Source organism: Lipotes vexillifer, unplaced genomic scaffold (genome assembly GCF_000442215.2).
Source record: "Lipotes vexillifer unplaced genomic scaffold, Lipotes_vexillifer_v1.1 scaffold628, whole genome shotgun sequence".
Lineage (NCBI taxonomy): Eukaryota > Metazoa > Chordata > Mammalia > Artiodactyla > Lipotidae > Lipotes > Lipotes vexillifer.
This window is the reverse complement of record NW_006779395.1, coordinates 984,944-996,674: the sequence shown is the minus strand read 5'-3', so window position 1 is coordinate 996,674 and position 11,731 is coordinate 984,944. Positions and strand designations below refer to the sequence as shown.

The 11,731-nt window shown below is 42.8% G+C and overlaps 1 protein-coding gene across 1 annotated transcript in view; it reads left to right on the top strand.

Annotated features, from left to right (window-relative positions):
- Positions 1-11,731, top strand: part of NUDT5 (nudix hydrolase 5) — a 14,316-nt gene that overhangs the window by 546 nt on the left and 2,039 nt on the right. The window contains exons 2-8 of the mRNA XM_007452576.1: positions 2,282-2,349; positions 5,885-5,934; positions 7,199-7,306; positions 8,722-8,817; positions 9,416-9,517; positions 10,966-10,974; positions 11,105-11,158. Of these exons, the coding sequence (XP_007452638.1) occupies positions 2,282-2,349; positions 5,885-5,934; positions 7,199-7,306; positions 8,722-8,817; positions 9,416-9,517; positions 10,966-10,974; positions 11,105-11,158 (487 nt within the window). The remainder of the gene's footprint in view (positions 1-2,281; positions 2,350-5,884; positions 5,935-7,198; positions 7,307-8,721; positions 8,818-9,415; positions 9,518-10,965; positions 10,975-11,104; positions 11,159-11,731) is intronic.

The following is an 11,731-nucleotide window of genomic DNA, read 5'->3' as shown; positions in this document are numbered from 1 at the left end:
GGGTGGCCTCTCCCGTTGCGGAGCACAGGCTCCGGACGCGCGGGCTCAGCGGCCATGGCTCGCGGGCCCAGCCGCTCCGCGGCATGTGGGATCTTCCTGGACCGGGGCACGAACCCGTGTCCCCTGTATCGGCAGGTGGACTCTCAACCACTGCGCCACCAGGGAAGCCCCTGTTTTTCATTCTTTAAGACAGGTTTTTTTTTGTTTGTTTGTTTTTTGCGGTACGCGGGCCTCTCACTGCTGTGGCCTCTCCCATTGCGGAGCACAGGCTCCGGACGTGCAGGCTTAGTGGCCATGGCTCACGGGCCTAGCCGCTCCGTGGCATGTGGGATCTTCCCGGACCGGGGCATGAACCCGTGTCCCCTGCATCGGCAGGCGGACTCGCAACCACTGCACCCGAGGGAAGCCCTAAGACAGGTTTTAAACACTGTTCCCGCTCCCTTTTTAGGACTTGGGCATTTTGCTCTTGTGTGGGAGCAGTGGTGTATCATTCTTAATTATATGTATTAGCGAAATTGAGGCTGTTTGTAAAGTGAGTTTTGACTGTTGATTTTTTTAGTTCTCAATTTTTATTTTTTTAATTTATTTTTTATTGAAGTAGAGTTGATTTACAGTGTTGTGTTGATTTCTGCTGTACAGCAAAGTGACTCAGTAATACACATATATACATTCTCTTTTATGTTCTCTTCCAGTATGGTTTATCCCAGGACATTGAATATAGTTCCCTGTGCTATACAGTAGGACCTTATTGTTTCAACTTTTATTAAAAGTTTCTCTGGGTAGAAGAATAAATCATGTGAGTTTTAGGGCTTAGACATTTCATCCCTAGGTATCACATCTTGGTTAGCTATTTGTGGTCTCAATATGTGTGTTTAAGAAGAATAAAAACCTAAGTTGTTAGTTGTGGTCTAAATTCCAGAACTAATGTATGTCTTGTGTGTTATCCAGTTTACCTTTTTTTTTTTTTCTTTTTTTTTTTTTTTCTGGCGTTATGCGGGCCTCTCACTGTCGTGGCCTCTCCCATTTGCGGAGCACAGGCTCCGGACGCGCAGGCTCAGCGGCCATGGCTCACGGGCCCAGCCGCTCCGCGGCACGCGGGATCTTCCCGAAACGGGGCACGAACCCGCGTTCCCCGCATCGGCAGGCGGACTCTCAAGCACTGCGCCACCAGGGAAGCCCCAGTTTACCTTTTAAAAAGTCTCTTCCTACAGGAACCATTGCAGTGGATAAACTTTAAATCCTCCATCTTTGGAACTCTGAGCTTGACACCTTTCTGGAATTCTCTCTCTTTTTTTTTTTTTAAATTTTATTTATTTATTTATGGCTGTGTTTGGTCTTCGTTTCTGTGCGAGGGCTTTCTCTAGTTGCGGCAAGCAGGGGCCACTCTTCATCGCGGTGCGCGGGCCTCTCACTATCGCGGCCTCTCTTGTTGCGGAGCACAGGCTTCAGACGCGCAGGCTCAGTAATTGTGGCTCACGGCCTAGTTGCTCCGCGGCATGTGGGATCTTCCCAGACTAGGGCTCAAACCCGTGTCCCCTGCATTGGCAGGCAGATTCTCAACCACTGCACCACCAGGGAAGCCCTGGAATTCTTTTTGATTTAAAAATCTGTGTTATCTGTGAACAGATCTGCTGATAATTATTAGGTTGCTGCTGGCGACAAGTGACAGATAGAATAGTAAGAAAAAGGCTACTTATTGCTTTATGTACACAGTGCACCTTTGCGCTCAGTCAGTATAGTCTGTAGGTAAGTTAGTCCTGGTAACCTAACCTTGGCATCCAGGCAAAATGATGCTGGGTGCCCCTCAGACTGGGTGGTAAACCCATGTGTCATTATGGGAAATGTAGTCATTGGCCGTGGTATCCCTGTATTCAGCTTTGCTGTGTAGTCATTGACAGTCAGATGCCACTGAGTTTTCACATCCTAAACACACGCACGTGACTGGCACCCAGATCAGAGGAGAGACAGTTAGGAGCATCCCAAGAAACCCCACCCTCCCTCCCTCATGCTCCCTTCTAGGTACCCCCGTCCTCCCCTCTCCCAAGAATTTGTCAACTCTCATTTCTTTTCACCTCTTCAGTCCTACCTCCAAAACTCCACAGAGCAGCAGGCCCACCATCAGAAAAACAACTTTCAATTCTTTAGGCACAAAGAAAACTTGGACACAAATTTTGGGGAGGGAAGCGTGATCATTGCCAGCCACAAAAAGTCTGAAAGGAAAAATAACTAAATAAAAAACGCTCAGCTTGAAAGTTTCCCAGCTTACTATCTGATCTTTTAGTTAATTTCAGAAGGAAAATGGGTCAAGCTTGAAAAAACAACTTACAGAGATCCTACTGGTAAAACAAGGTAAAGTATTTTTTTCTTCTTTTTGTAAAATGCTGAGGATTTGGCTTCTCAGGGTCTCTGTTTAGTGTTTGGCATAAACTTTGATATTTTCCTCACTGTAAACTCTGTCTTAAGTAAAGAATCTAGTTAAGCTGTTTTAACACCATTCTCCCAAGTAGATTAGGGTGAACCTAAAACTTTTGGGCCAAGCCTAATTTAAGCTGATAAAGCAGCAGAATAATTAACAGTACAGGTGACTTCCTTCTATTAAACCAGTTTTTATCTCTGAATTAGAATTTAAGAGAAATTGCTACTGGGTTTGAGGTAAAACTTACAGGCTTACACCTTGCTCATGGAAATGAAAATTGGTGGGGGGGGGGGAGTTTTGTAAAGCATTTCACACTGTGTACCAGTCGCCATAAAGACATATGTGGGTGAGGGCCGGGAGGGAGTTCCTGGGGGCTGGCGCCTGCGGTGTCTGAGACTATGCTAAGAAAACTATTTGGGATCAGATTTATGCATGAAAAATGTTCATCATAAATTTAAAAGACAAATAAATTGAAATTAACCTCAACATCTTAAAAATAGAGAAATAATTGTTACAGTGTATTCATTTGGCAAAATCTAAGCAGCCATCTCCACAACAGATCATGAAGACAACCCAGGAGTATCAGAAAAGTTAATAAGCTGATAACAAAATAAGATATTGGATATATGGTTTTTAAACCCTGCCAAATAATGTATAAGAAAAGGCTAGAAGGAAAACTGTAGCAAAATATTAATGGCAGCTATGTGACTAGCCTTTTTCTTCTATTTTCCAACTTTTCTGTTTAGTAATCTTGTATATTATAAATAACAGGAAAAAATGTGCTAAACGTTTACTTATGAAATACAAAAAAGGAGTAAAACAGAATGAGAAGATAGGAAAATGTAACTAAATTTAGTATCCAGGTTATATGATATAAATTCATTAACATAAAAACTTTTTGCTAAGTGATCAAATAAGAATAAAGTTTCTTCATAAGGAAATAAATACATCTATCGTCAGTGTGAAAGTACATGGACTTGCCAGTGATTTAAAGAACTTTTGACTATATCTACTAAAGTAGCAAAAAACAGTAATAAGGTTCAATGTTGGAGAGCCATGGGGAACATTAAGATATTCATAGCACTGGTAAACCCAAAGTAAGAAAGCTAAGCACACTACGCCCCATCCACAGAGTGGGCGGGGGTGCCTGTTACGTGCAGTGAACTGGGTGTGGTGAGGCCCGAGACTTGGGGAACATGACAGGTGCACACATACTTACACTTGTGAAAATGTAGCCAGAGCTTAGAGCCCAACCTACCACGATACAGCTTGGTTCTCCTTCCTGTAGAGTTAAGTTTATAACACAAAATAGAGCCCTTAACACTAGTTAGTGTGAAGAGTACATGTTGGTTGGGGCTGTGCGCCTGCCCCTGTCCTCTCTCCCTTCCGGCACTTCTTCATCAGGGATGTGCCTCAGAGTCACTTGGGGATTTGTTTCCAAATACACAGGATTCGGTCTCACCTCCGGAGAGTCTGCTTCAGTAGTCGGGAGTGGCCTCAGGTCTCCCAGATTCCACACTGTGTGGCCTGTTTACAGCACGGTCTTCCGCATCCGTCCATACGTAGGGCTGCCCTGCAGTCTCCGGAGAGCGCCTGTGTGAAACATTAACATTGCACACCCGAATGTCAAGCTTTGAAGAATGAATCTCAGTACTTTACAGTACTATTGCATGTACAGAACAGTTAAATTGCAGCTAGAAAATCCTTTGTTCCATTGTCTCATTCATGGAAAAGGGTATGGAATTGATTTGGGGAGAGTAAAGATGTGCCGGCTCTGTGCCCCTGTATCGACATTCAGGAGAGAGCTGAGCTCCCCTTCTGTCGCCCTGCCTACCTCTTGGAGTTGGTTGACTAGAGGGAAGAAAGTAAAACAGGCTTTCCTTATAACAAAGACTAAAAATGGATTAACTCAACCAGAATCAGAATTCTAAAGCTATAAGAGGCTTTTAAGACAACAATCAGATGGACATCTCTCCTCTCTGAGTCCCTCTGAGATGACTGGAGCTCTCAGGGGGCGCTCTTGTTTTACTGTTCTTATAAATACGTACCTATTTTATGGCTCCATACTGCTTATTTAATTCATCGTAACCACTGTAATGATGCTCCTCTTTTTGCTTCCTTTATTCCTAGTGTGTTGGGGATGGGACCTTCAGTGCTTTTCCCAGCACTGTCTTCTTCAGTCTTTAGGACTCTAACCCTAGGAGGCAGCAGAGAGAACTGGGCCAGAAGGTGTTTTGTCACTTGCGAGTTATTGACTGATCAGAATGGCTTGTTGGTTGGCTTCTTGCTACTAACAGGAATGTGGGTAGCTGTGAGTCGTCCTGGTAGTCTGGTTGATTTTCATAGGTTCATTTTTGATGTATTTGCACTTTAGAATTTGGGTGCAATACTAAAAGATCTACAATTTACAGAAAGTTTTTTTTTTTTTAACCAGATTAAATTCTGACACTTTTTAATAGAAATGTGGCAAGGTCCAAGCCTCAAGGACAACCAGATAAAAAGTACGAGGTTTCCTCCAAGGAGTACCTCTTACCCTCAGTCTTACTGTAGGGAGACAGATGTCGGATGTGGATGCTTTTCTTTCTTTCTCTGGAGCCATCCAGATGTCTTCCTTCTTTTAAATCAACATTGTTTGCTTCTTTATCTTCATCTCTAACCGCTGCTTTTTTCTGTTGAAGGGCTAAGAGTGAGGAGGAAATTCCCTCATACACCCTTCCCCCTTTAAACAACATGGTTGTTCCAGTAACTGGATTGTCAGTACCGGGTTCCCTGAAACAAATAGCTAGTCAGGAATAAAGCTGTGAGGGGGGACCAGGAGCCACTCACCCCACTTGTTCTTTTAGGGACCATTTTCCCTTTAGACAGGATCTCACGCATGCAAAGCAGAGTACTTAACCTAAATTTATTAATTCCTCAGTTAAACAGGAAGGTCCTACTTTCATAAATTGTGTAGTTGAGGTGACATCTTTTTTTTAATTTTTTTTTTAATTTTTTTTTGAGGTGACATCTTTTAAAATCTAAACTATAAATAACCATCTCAGTGGTTTACATTATGCAGGATATCCTTTGGAATTTGTACAGGGGCTGGATTTGCACTGACTGCTTAATCGCCTTTAAAGCTGTGATCGCCCGCTGTGCTGCTCACGCAAATTTATGATCCAAACTGAAGTGTTTTGAGTAAATGATTTGAAAGCTGATTTGAAAGGCAGCTCAAGTGATGAGCAGGCCCTCTGTTTCGATGTAGAGAGTTAGATGTAGGAGGCAGTGGTTTTCTCTGATAATTTTTAGAAGCTGTGGGAAAGCACAGTTGGCTTTTTTGATACAGATCTTTATTGCGTGGTGTTCCTGGCCGCTATCTTTAGCACATTTGCATGCTTTGCATCTGTAAGGTGCTGGTTATACACCCAAAACCTAAGAAGTCTCCTCTTCAGCACTAATGCTTTTGTTTTTTCTTGTCTGCCTGAACAGAACTTGGGAAACTGTGAAACGGACAACGAGGAAAGGCCAGTCGGCTGATGGTATGAGTGCAAACCTGTTAGAACTCTCCCGAAAGGAAGTCCCACACAGGACTAGGAGACTGGGGGTAGGAGGGTTTTTTACCGTAACCAAGACCTCAGAGCAGGGTTATCTTCAAGTATGATCTTTTATCTTTAACTCTGGTGTTCTGTTTTGCAACACTGTAACTAAATCAAGCTTTCTTTATAAATAACTTCCGTTTCCTGTTACCTAAGCTCAGAACAGTGTTTTTGAGGGGAAGATGTCATCATACTTAAGGCCAAACTTAACTCAGTATAATTTGAAGCCACATACTGTATCTAGATGTGTTATGACTTCTAGAAATCTTTTGCGTTCTGGTCAGAGGATCTGGGTGAGAGCCTTTCGTTTGGAAAACTTATTTGGCATGACTTGGCGCTTTCCGACCGCTTGCTTTTATAAGTTGATGAGGAAACAACTTAGGAAAAGACTGTTCGTTCAGTTCACTTTCCCTTCCAGGCCTGGATGCTTTGCCTGTAAAGATCCCAGAAACAGTCCTGAAAACCACCTCTGGTCTAGGGGAAGTTGGGCAATAAGTCTTCCTTGTTTTTCCCTTTTATTTTTCCGTTTTGTTCTGTGTTCTGTTTTTCCTGGAAGTGGAGCAGCCGCCGCAGCTGCTATGTTTTCCTACCGGGAAAGCGAGAGGAGCCGATGGTCCCCCTGGGCAGTTGTGTTTTCCAGAATCCAGTGGTTTTTGGTTTTGGTTTGGTTTGAAGCCCAAGTAAACTTGGGAGAAAGGGTCTTTTATCCTAAAACAATGAAGTTCAGTCTAGTTAGCATATACGACAAACGTTGGAACTTATTTATTGCTTAAAGGAAATAGAAGAGCACAGAGATCAATGTAACTTCGGCAGCGGCCTGGCTGCAGCAGGGCGAGAAATGATGTCTGTAGAGGTTCGTGTAGACCAAAATTTGTCCTGGACCCTGGGCTAAATGTTCACTTCTACTTTCAATTTTATTTTAAAGAAATTGTGGCAATAAAAACAAGCTTTTTATAAAAAGAAAAATTAAATAATATGGAAGTGTGATTATTTTTTCCTTGCTTTTTTAATGAGAATAACTTCCAAAGTTAACTGCCAGTATTGTAGCTTAAATTAACTTCCTATTGCTAATGGCAAATACAAGACAGATTTCAGCTGCAGCATTTCTTAAAATGTGGGCTTTTATCAATAGTTAGATTGCTGTACACAAATTCCTGGCGTTCCTGACCTTTCATTGGGGTTTCCTGGTTTTATTTCCTGCTGGCAGGTGTGGCGGTCATCCCCGTGCTGCAAAGAACCCTTCACTATGAATGCATCATTCTGGTGAAGCAGTTCCGACCCCCGATGGGGGGCTACTGCCTAGAATTCCCTGCCGGTGAGTAACGGAACACCGGGGAGTAGAATGGCCCCTCGGGACTGTTGAACTGAGCCAGGGCAGAGCCCGAGAACGGCAGAGCTTAGTCGTTGAACACCTTTTCATCTGTCCGTGCGGTTTTAAGTAGAACAAAACCACTTCTGCAGTGAGGCACCTCCAGGCCACACTCCAGTGATCCTCTAATCCGTAGCGGTGTCACAGCTCACCTTTTCAGGCCCTCCTCTTTGCAGCGTGCTTTCTAGCCTCTTTTGAGTCATTGGTTTTTCCTAATTTGTCAAGGTATTTCATTTTCCATCACTAATGATCTGCCTCTGGCAAATTTACAGTAATAACTAGGCCCAGCTCTTAACTCCAGAAACTGTGAACGGGAAAGAACCATGGTCCTCCTGTATGTATACAGGCCAAGGAAATCATCTTAATTTCAACTAGAATATTTTTTCAGTTGTACAGGAAGTATCTAGAATGCAGTGCATCCTTATAGCACTTAATTGGCTTGTTCCCATCTGAAGAGGTTAGATCTCAGTTATCATTAGTGGTTTAAGTTCTGTATTTTCAAAGTCCATCCCATAGTAACACATAAGTAATAGCTTTATTTTCTTTCTCACTTCCTTGCCATTTCACTGAAGAAATTAATAACTTTAAAAGTAATTGAGGGCTTCCCTGGTGGTCCAGTGGTTAAGACTCTGAGCTTCCACTGCAGGGGGCGCAGGTTCAATCCCTGGTCGGGAAACTAAGATCCCACATGCCGCGTGGTGTGGCCCAAAAAAAAACAAAAAAGTAATTGAATAGCCCATGTTTCACTTCTTCTTTGCATCCTGTAAATTCCTTTCAGGAGAAAGGATCTGCGATGCTGCTGGCCTCCTCCCACTAGGCCCGTTTACTCCCTCCTCACAGTGAACTAGTGTTACCCACAGTCCCCTCCCCCCTGCTTCCCTCCTTTCCGATCTTCTCTTCTCCCTCCCAGGTGACGTTTATCCTAGCACTGCATTCCAGGGCCCTCCATATGGCCCTGAGGGCGGAAGGCAAGATGGGAAACACTGTCCCCAGCTCGCATGTGTGGAAACAAATGAAAGCACAGGCTTCCTGTGCTGTAGTCACATGACTAGTCTAAAACCGGGGCCAGTTGGCCACCACCAAGCCACTTACCCACCCAGGAGGTCCGTGCTGTACAAGCTTGATGCTGAGATGCTCACAAAAACATCTAGGTCTAAACCCGAGGAACAGAACCTACTAAATCTGCCAGGGGTGTTCTTTTGTCTTTAATTTTTCTATAAAAGATCAAAACCTGAATCAGTTTTATCTGCACGCCCACTTTTCCCAAACCTCTTGCTTGATTATTCACACGTAGCTCGGCAGCTTGTGTGTTAGAAGAAGGGGGCTCCCTGTCCCACCTCTCACATGACTGGGACTTGCAGGTCTCATCGATGATGACGAAAGCCCAGAAGCAGCTGCTCTTCGGGAGCTCGAGGAAGAAACTGGCTACAAGGGCGATGTTGCTGAATGTTCCCCAGGTTCGTGCTGCTTCCCATGTGTGTGCTTAGGGACAAACTCCTGAAAATTAGCCAAGCAGTTGATTGTTCTGGATGTGAGAGGGCTGATTCTTTGGGTGTTCTTTATAGTCAGGGATTTATTTATTAGCTAATTCACTGAAGAGAAATCCTCGATGAGGGTTGGTCACCTGAGAGTGAACCTCCCTGCCCCATGAGAGCACGGCTGAGCATAAAGGGCTGAAGTTGGAGAATTATGAGATTAGGGTGCCTTTCGGGGTTCCCACATTCTAAGCTTTATTACGTACTCATCTCGTCCGTATGCCACGCTCCTCACTAGAAGACTTTCTTGATGTGGTGAAAGGATATTACCGCATCTAACCCCTCAGATTTACCAAAATTTCCTCAGGAACTCTGGGGAAAAAATATGAGTACTAAGTACACATGTGCTCTGCAGACCTACAGCGTATATACTAAGGGAATAGGAGAAACCAGTTCCCCTGCATAACTTCTACATAAACTATGAGTTACAAGCCCACTCTTCCTCCAAAGACATTTAACTGATGAAACGAATGACACCTGACTAGTGTCTGGAAAGGTGATCTGCTGCTTTTCTCCCCAGCTGTCTGTATGGATCCAGGTTTGTCAAACTGTACCACACATATGGTAACCGTAACTATCAATGGAGACGATGCTGAAAACGTAAGGCCTAAGCCAAAGCCAGGTAAGCATGTGTTGGCTACGTTTACAGTGGTTGCATTGTATTAAATTTCTTTTAACTTGCTACTAGTTTGATTTTTGTTAATAGAATAATGGTCTTTCAGAGATGCTTCATTGGTACTCTTGGCTATTTTCCTAATCTTATGTATTTCAGCATTTTTCTCATAGAACTTTATTGATTTTTATGCTCTTTATATAAAATGTGCAATTACAAATTTCCATACTTTCTATATGGAGTTTATTCCCACTTAGTAATAAGGACTATAGGCCTTAAATCGTAAACAGTGAAAATCTTCAAAATCACTCTGATTTCTGTCTCCATCAATATTTTAAGAATGGCAGAAGTGCTACAGCACAGCACCATATTAACTGTTTTTGTTGAGTTCCATATTTAGTGAAGCTTTGGGGAAATTCTTTGCTCCATATTTCTTAGCAAGTTTGGATTCAGAGGCTTTAATGCTCTCGCAGCCCCACTAAAAGGTGGTGGTGACACAGACACCACTGTAAATTATGTGTTGGAGTGGAGGTCTTCCATTTCCCGTCCCTTTTAGTTGTTCCTGAGTGTTCCAGTTTCACACTGCAGCTAATTTTAAATTAGTTTTAAAACTAGCCAGTTTTCAAACTAGCGAATATAACATGCTGAGGAAGAGTTTGGCAGTTCCTCAGAAGAGTTAAAGATGGAATTAGCAGGTGACCCAGCAATTCCACTCCTAGGTAAATACCCAGAAGAATTGAAAGCAGGGCCTCAAACAGATACTTGGATGCCAGTGTTCATTCAGCATCATTCACAATACCCAAAAGGTGGAACAACCCAAGTGTCCATTAACAGATGGATAAACAAAATGTGGCCTGTTCTTACAATGGAATATTATTCAGCCATAAAGCAACGAGGCATCCTGATACATGAAGCTTGAAAACATCTTGCTCAGTGAAATTAAGCCAGACACAGGAGGGCAGATATTGTGTGATTCCACAAATGTGAGATACCTAAAATCACTACATTCATAGAGACAGAAGGTAGAATAGAGGTCACCGAGGATAGGGAATTCTTGTTCAGCGGGTACCACCTTTCTGTTTTGGATGATGAAAAAGTTCCAGAGATGCGTAGTGCTGATGATTGCACAACAATGTGACTATATTTAATGCCACTGAATTTGTACCTTCAAAAATGGTTGAATTGGTAAATTTTGTTATGTATATTTTAACAAAGTTTAAAAATACATATATGCATATCACAGAATATGCTTTAAACTTGGCCATTAAAACATTTGATTTGGAGAACAATAACTTTGTACTGTTGGAATTGTTTTACCACGTGTATAAATTAAATTAGTAGAGACCCAGGTTTCTGTTAAACTCTTATAGCCTTTTTGATAACGTCTTGCACAAAGGCCTTGCAGTGTCTGACCATTCCGGGCCTTGCTGAGATGTCCCCCTTCTGTTTGTTTTCAGGAGATGGAGGTACGTGTCCCACTCGGGGGCTGGCCTTGAGTGCCGTGTGGTGCAGCGGGAGCGGCCATGGCATTGTGATTTGCTCAGTTGGGCTCGCCTGGTGTCCGGCTTTATTTTCACTTGCACTTTGTTTGTTTAGAATTTGTGGAAGTGATTTCCTTACCAAAGGATGACCTGCTGAAGAGAATAGATGGTAAGCATTCTTGATTACCCCACTTTCTTTTTCCCCATCCCCACCAACGGGGTACTAAATATAATTCTGTTTCTTCCTCATTATACTCAAATACCTAGAAACTGTTATAAGACTGCAGTTGACCTACATAATAAGTTTCCTTTCCAGGTGGCACAGAGTTTGAAAATAAGAGCAAAACATTCCATGTCAAGTGAAAGCTTTCATTAGGGGCTTTTTTAATCCTGCACAACAGTCAAGATATAGGCCTGCTGATTAGCCAGAACTATTCTATACCTTAAATCTTTAACCCCTGCCATGCAAAGGTATAGTAAATAATCTCTTAACTGATCCTCAAATATGCCAGTATGTTGGACGGTTCTTTGTGTGGGGTCTAAGTTAAAGGAGATTTTAACAAATATTTAGGCATCTAATATATACAGTGTGATAAGCTGATATAATGAACTAACTAGCAGTGTGCCCCTTAGTAAACTACTTGTCATGTAGCTACATGTGGTTCCCGGTCAGCCCGTCTCATAGGACTTAGTAAAAATTAGTAAGGTTCCATGGACCGATGTCCTCCAGTAACCCTACACG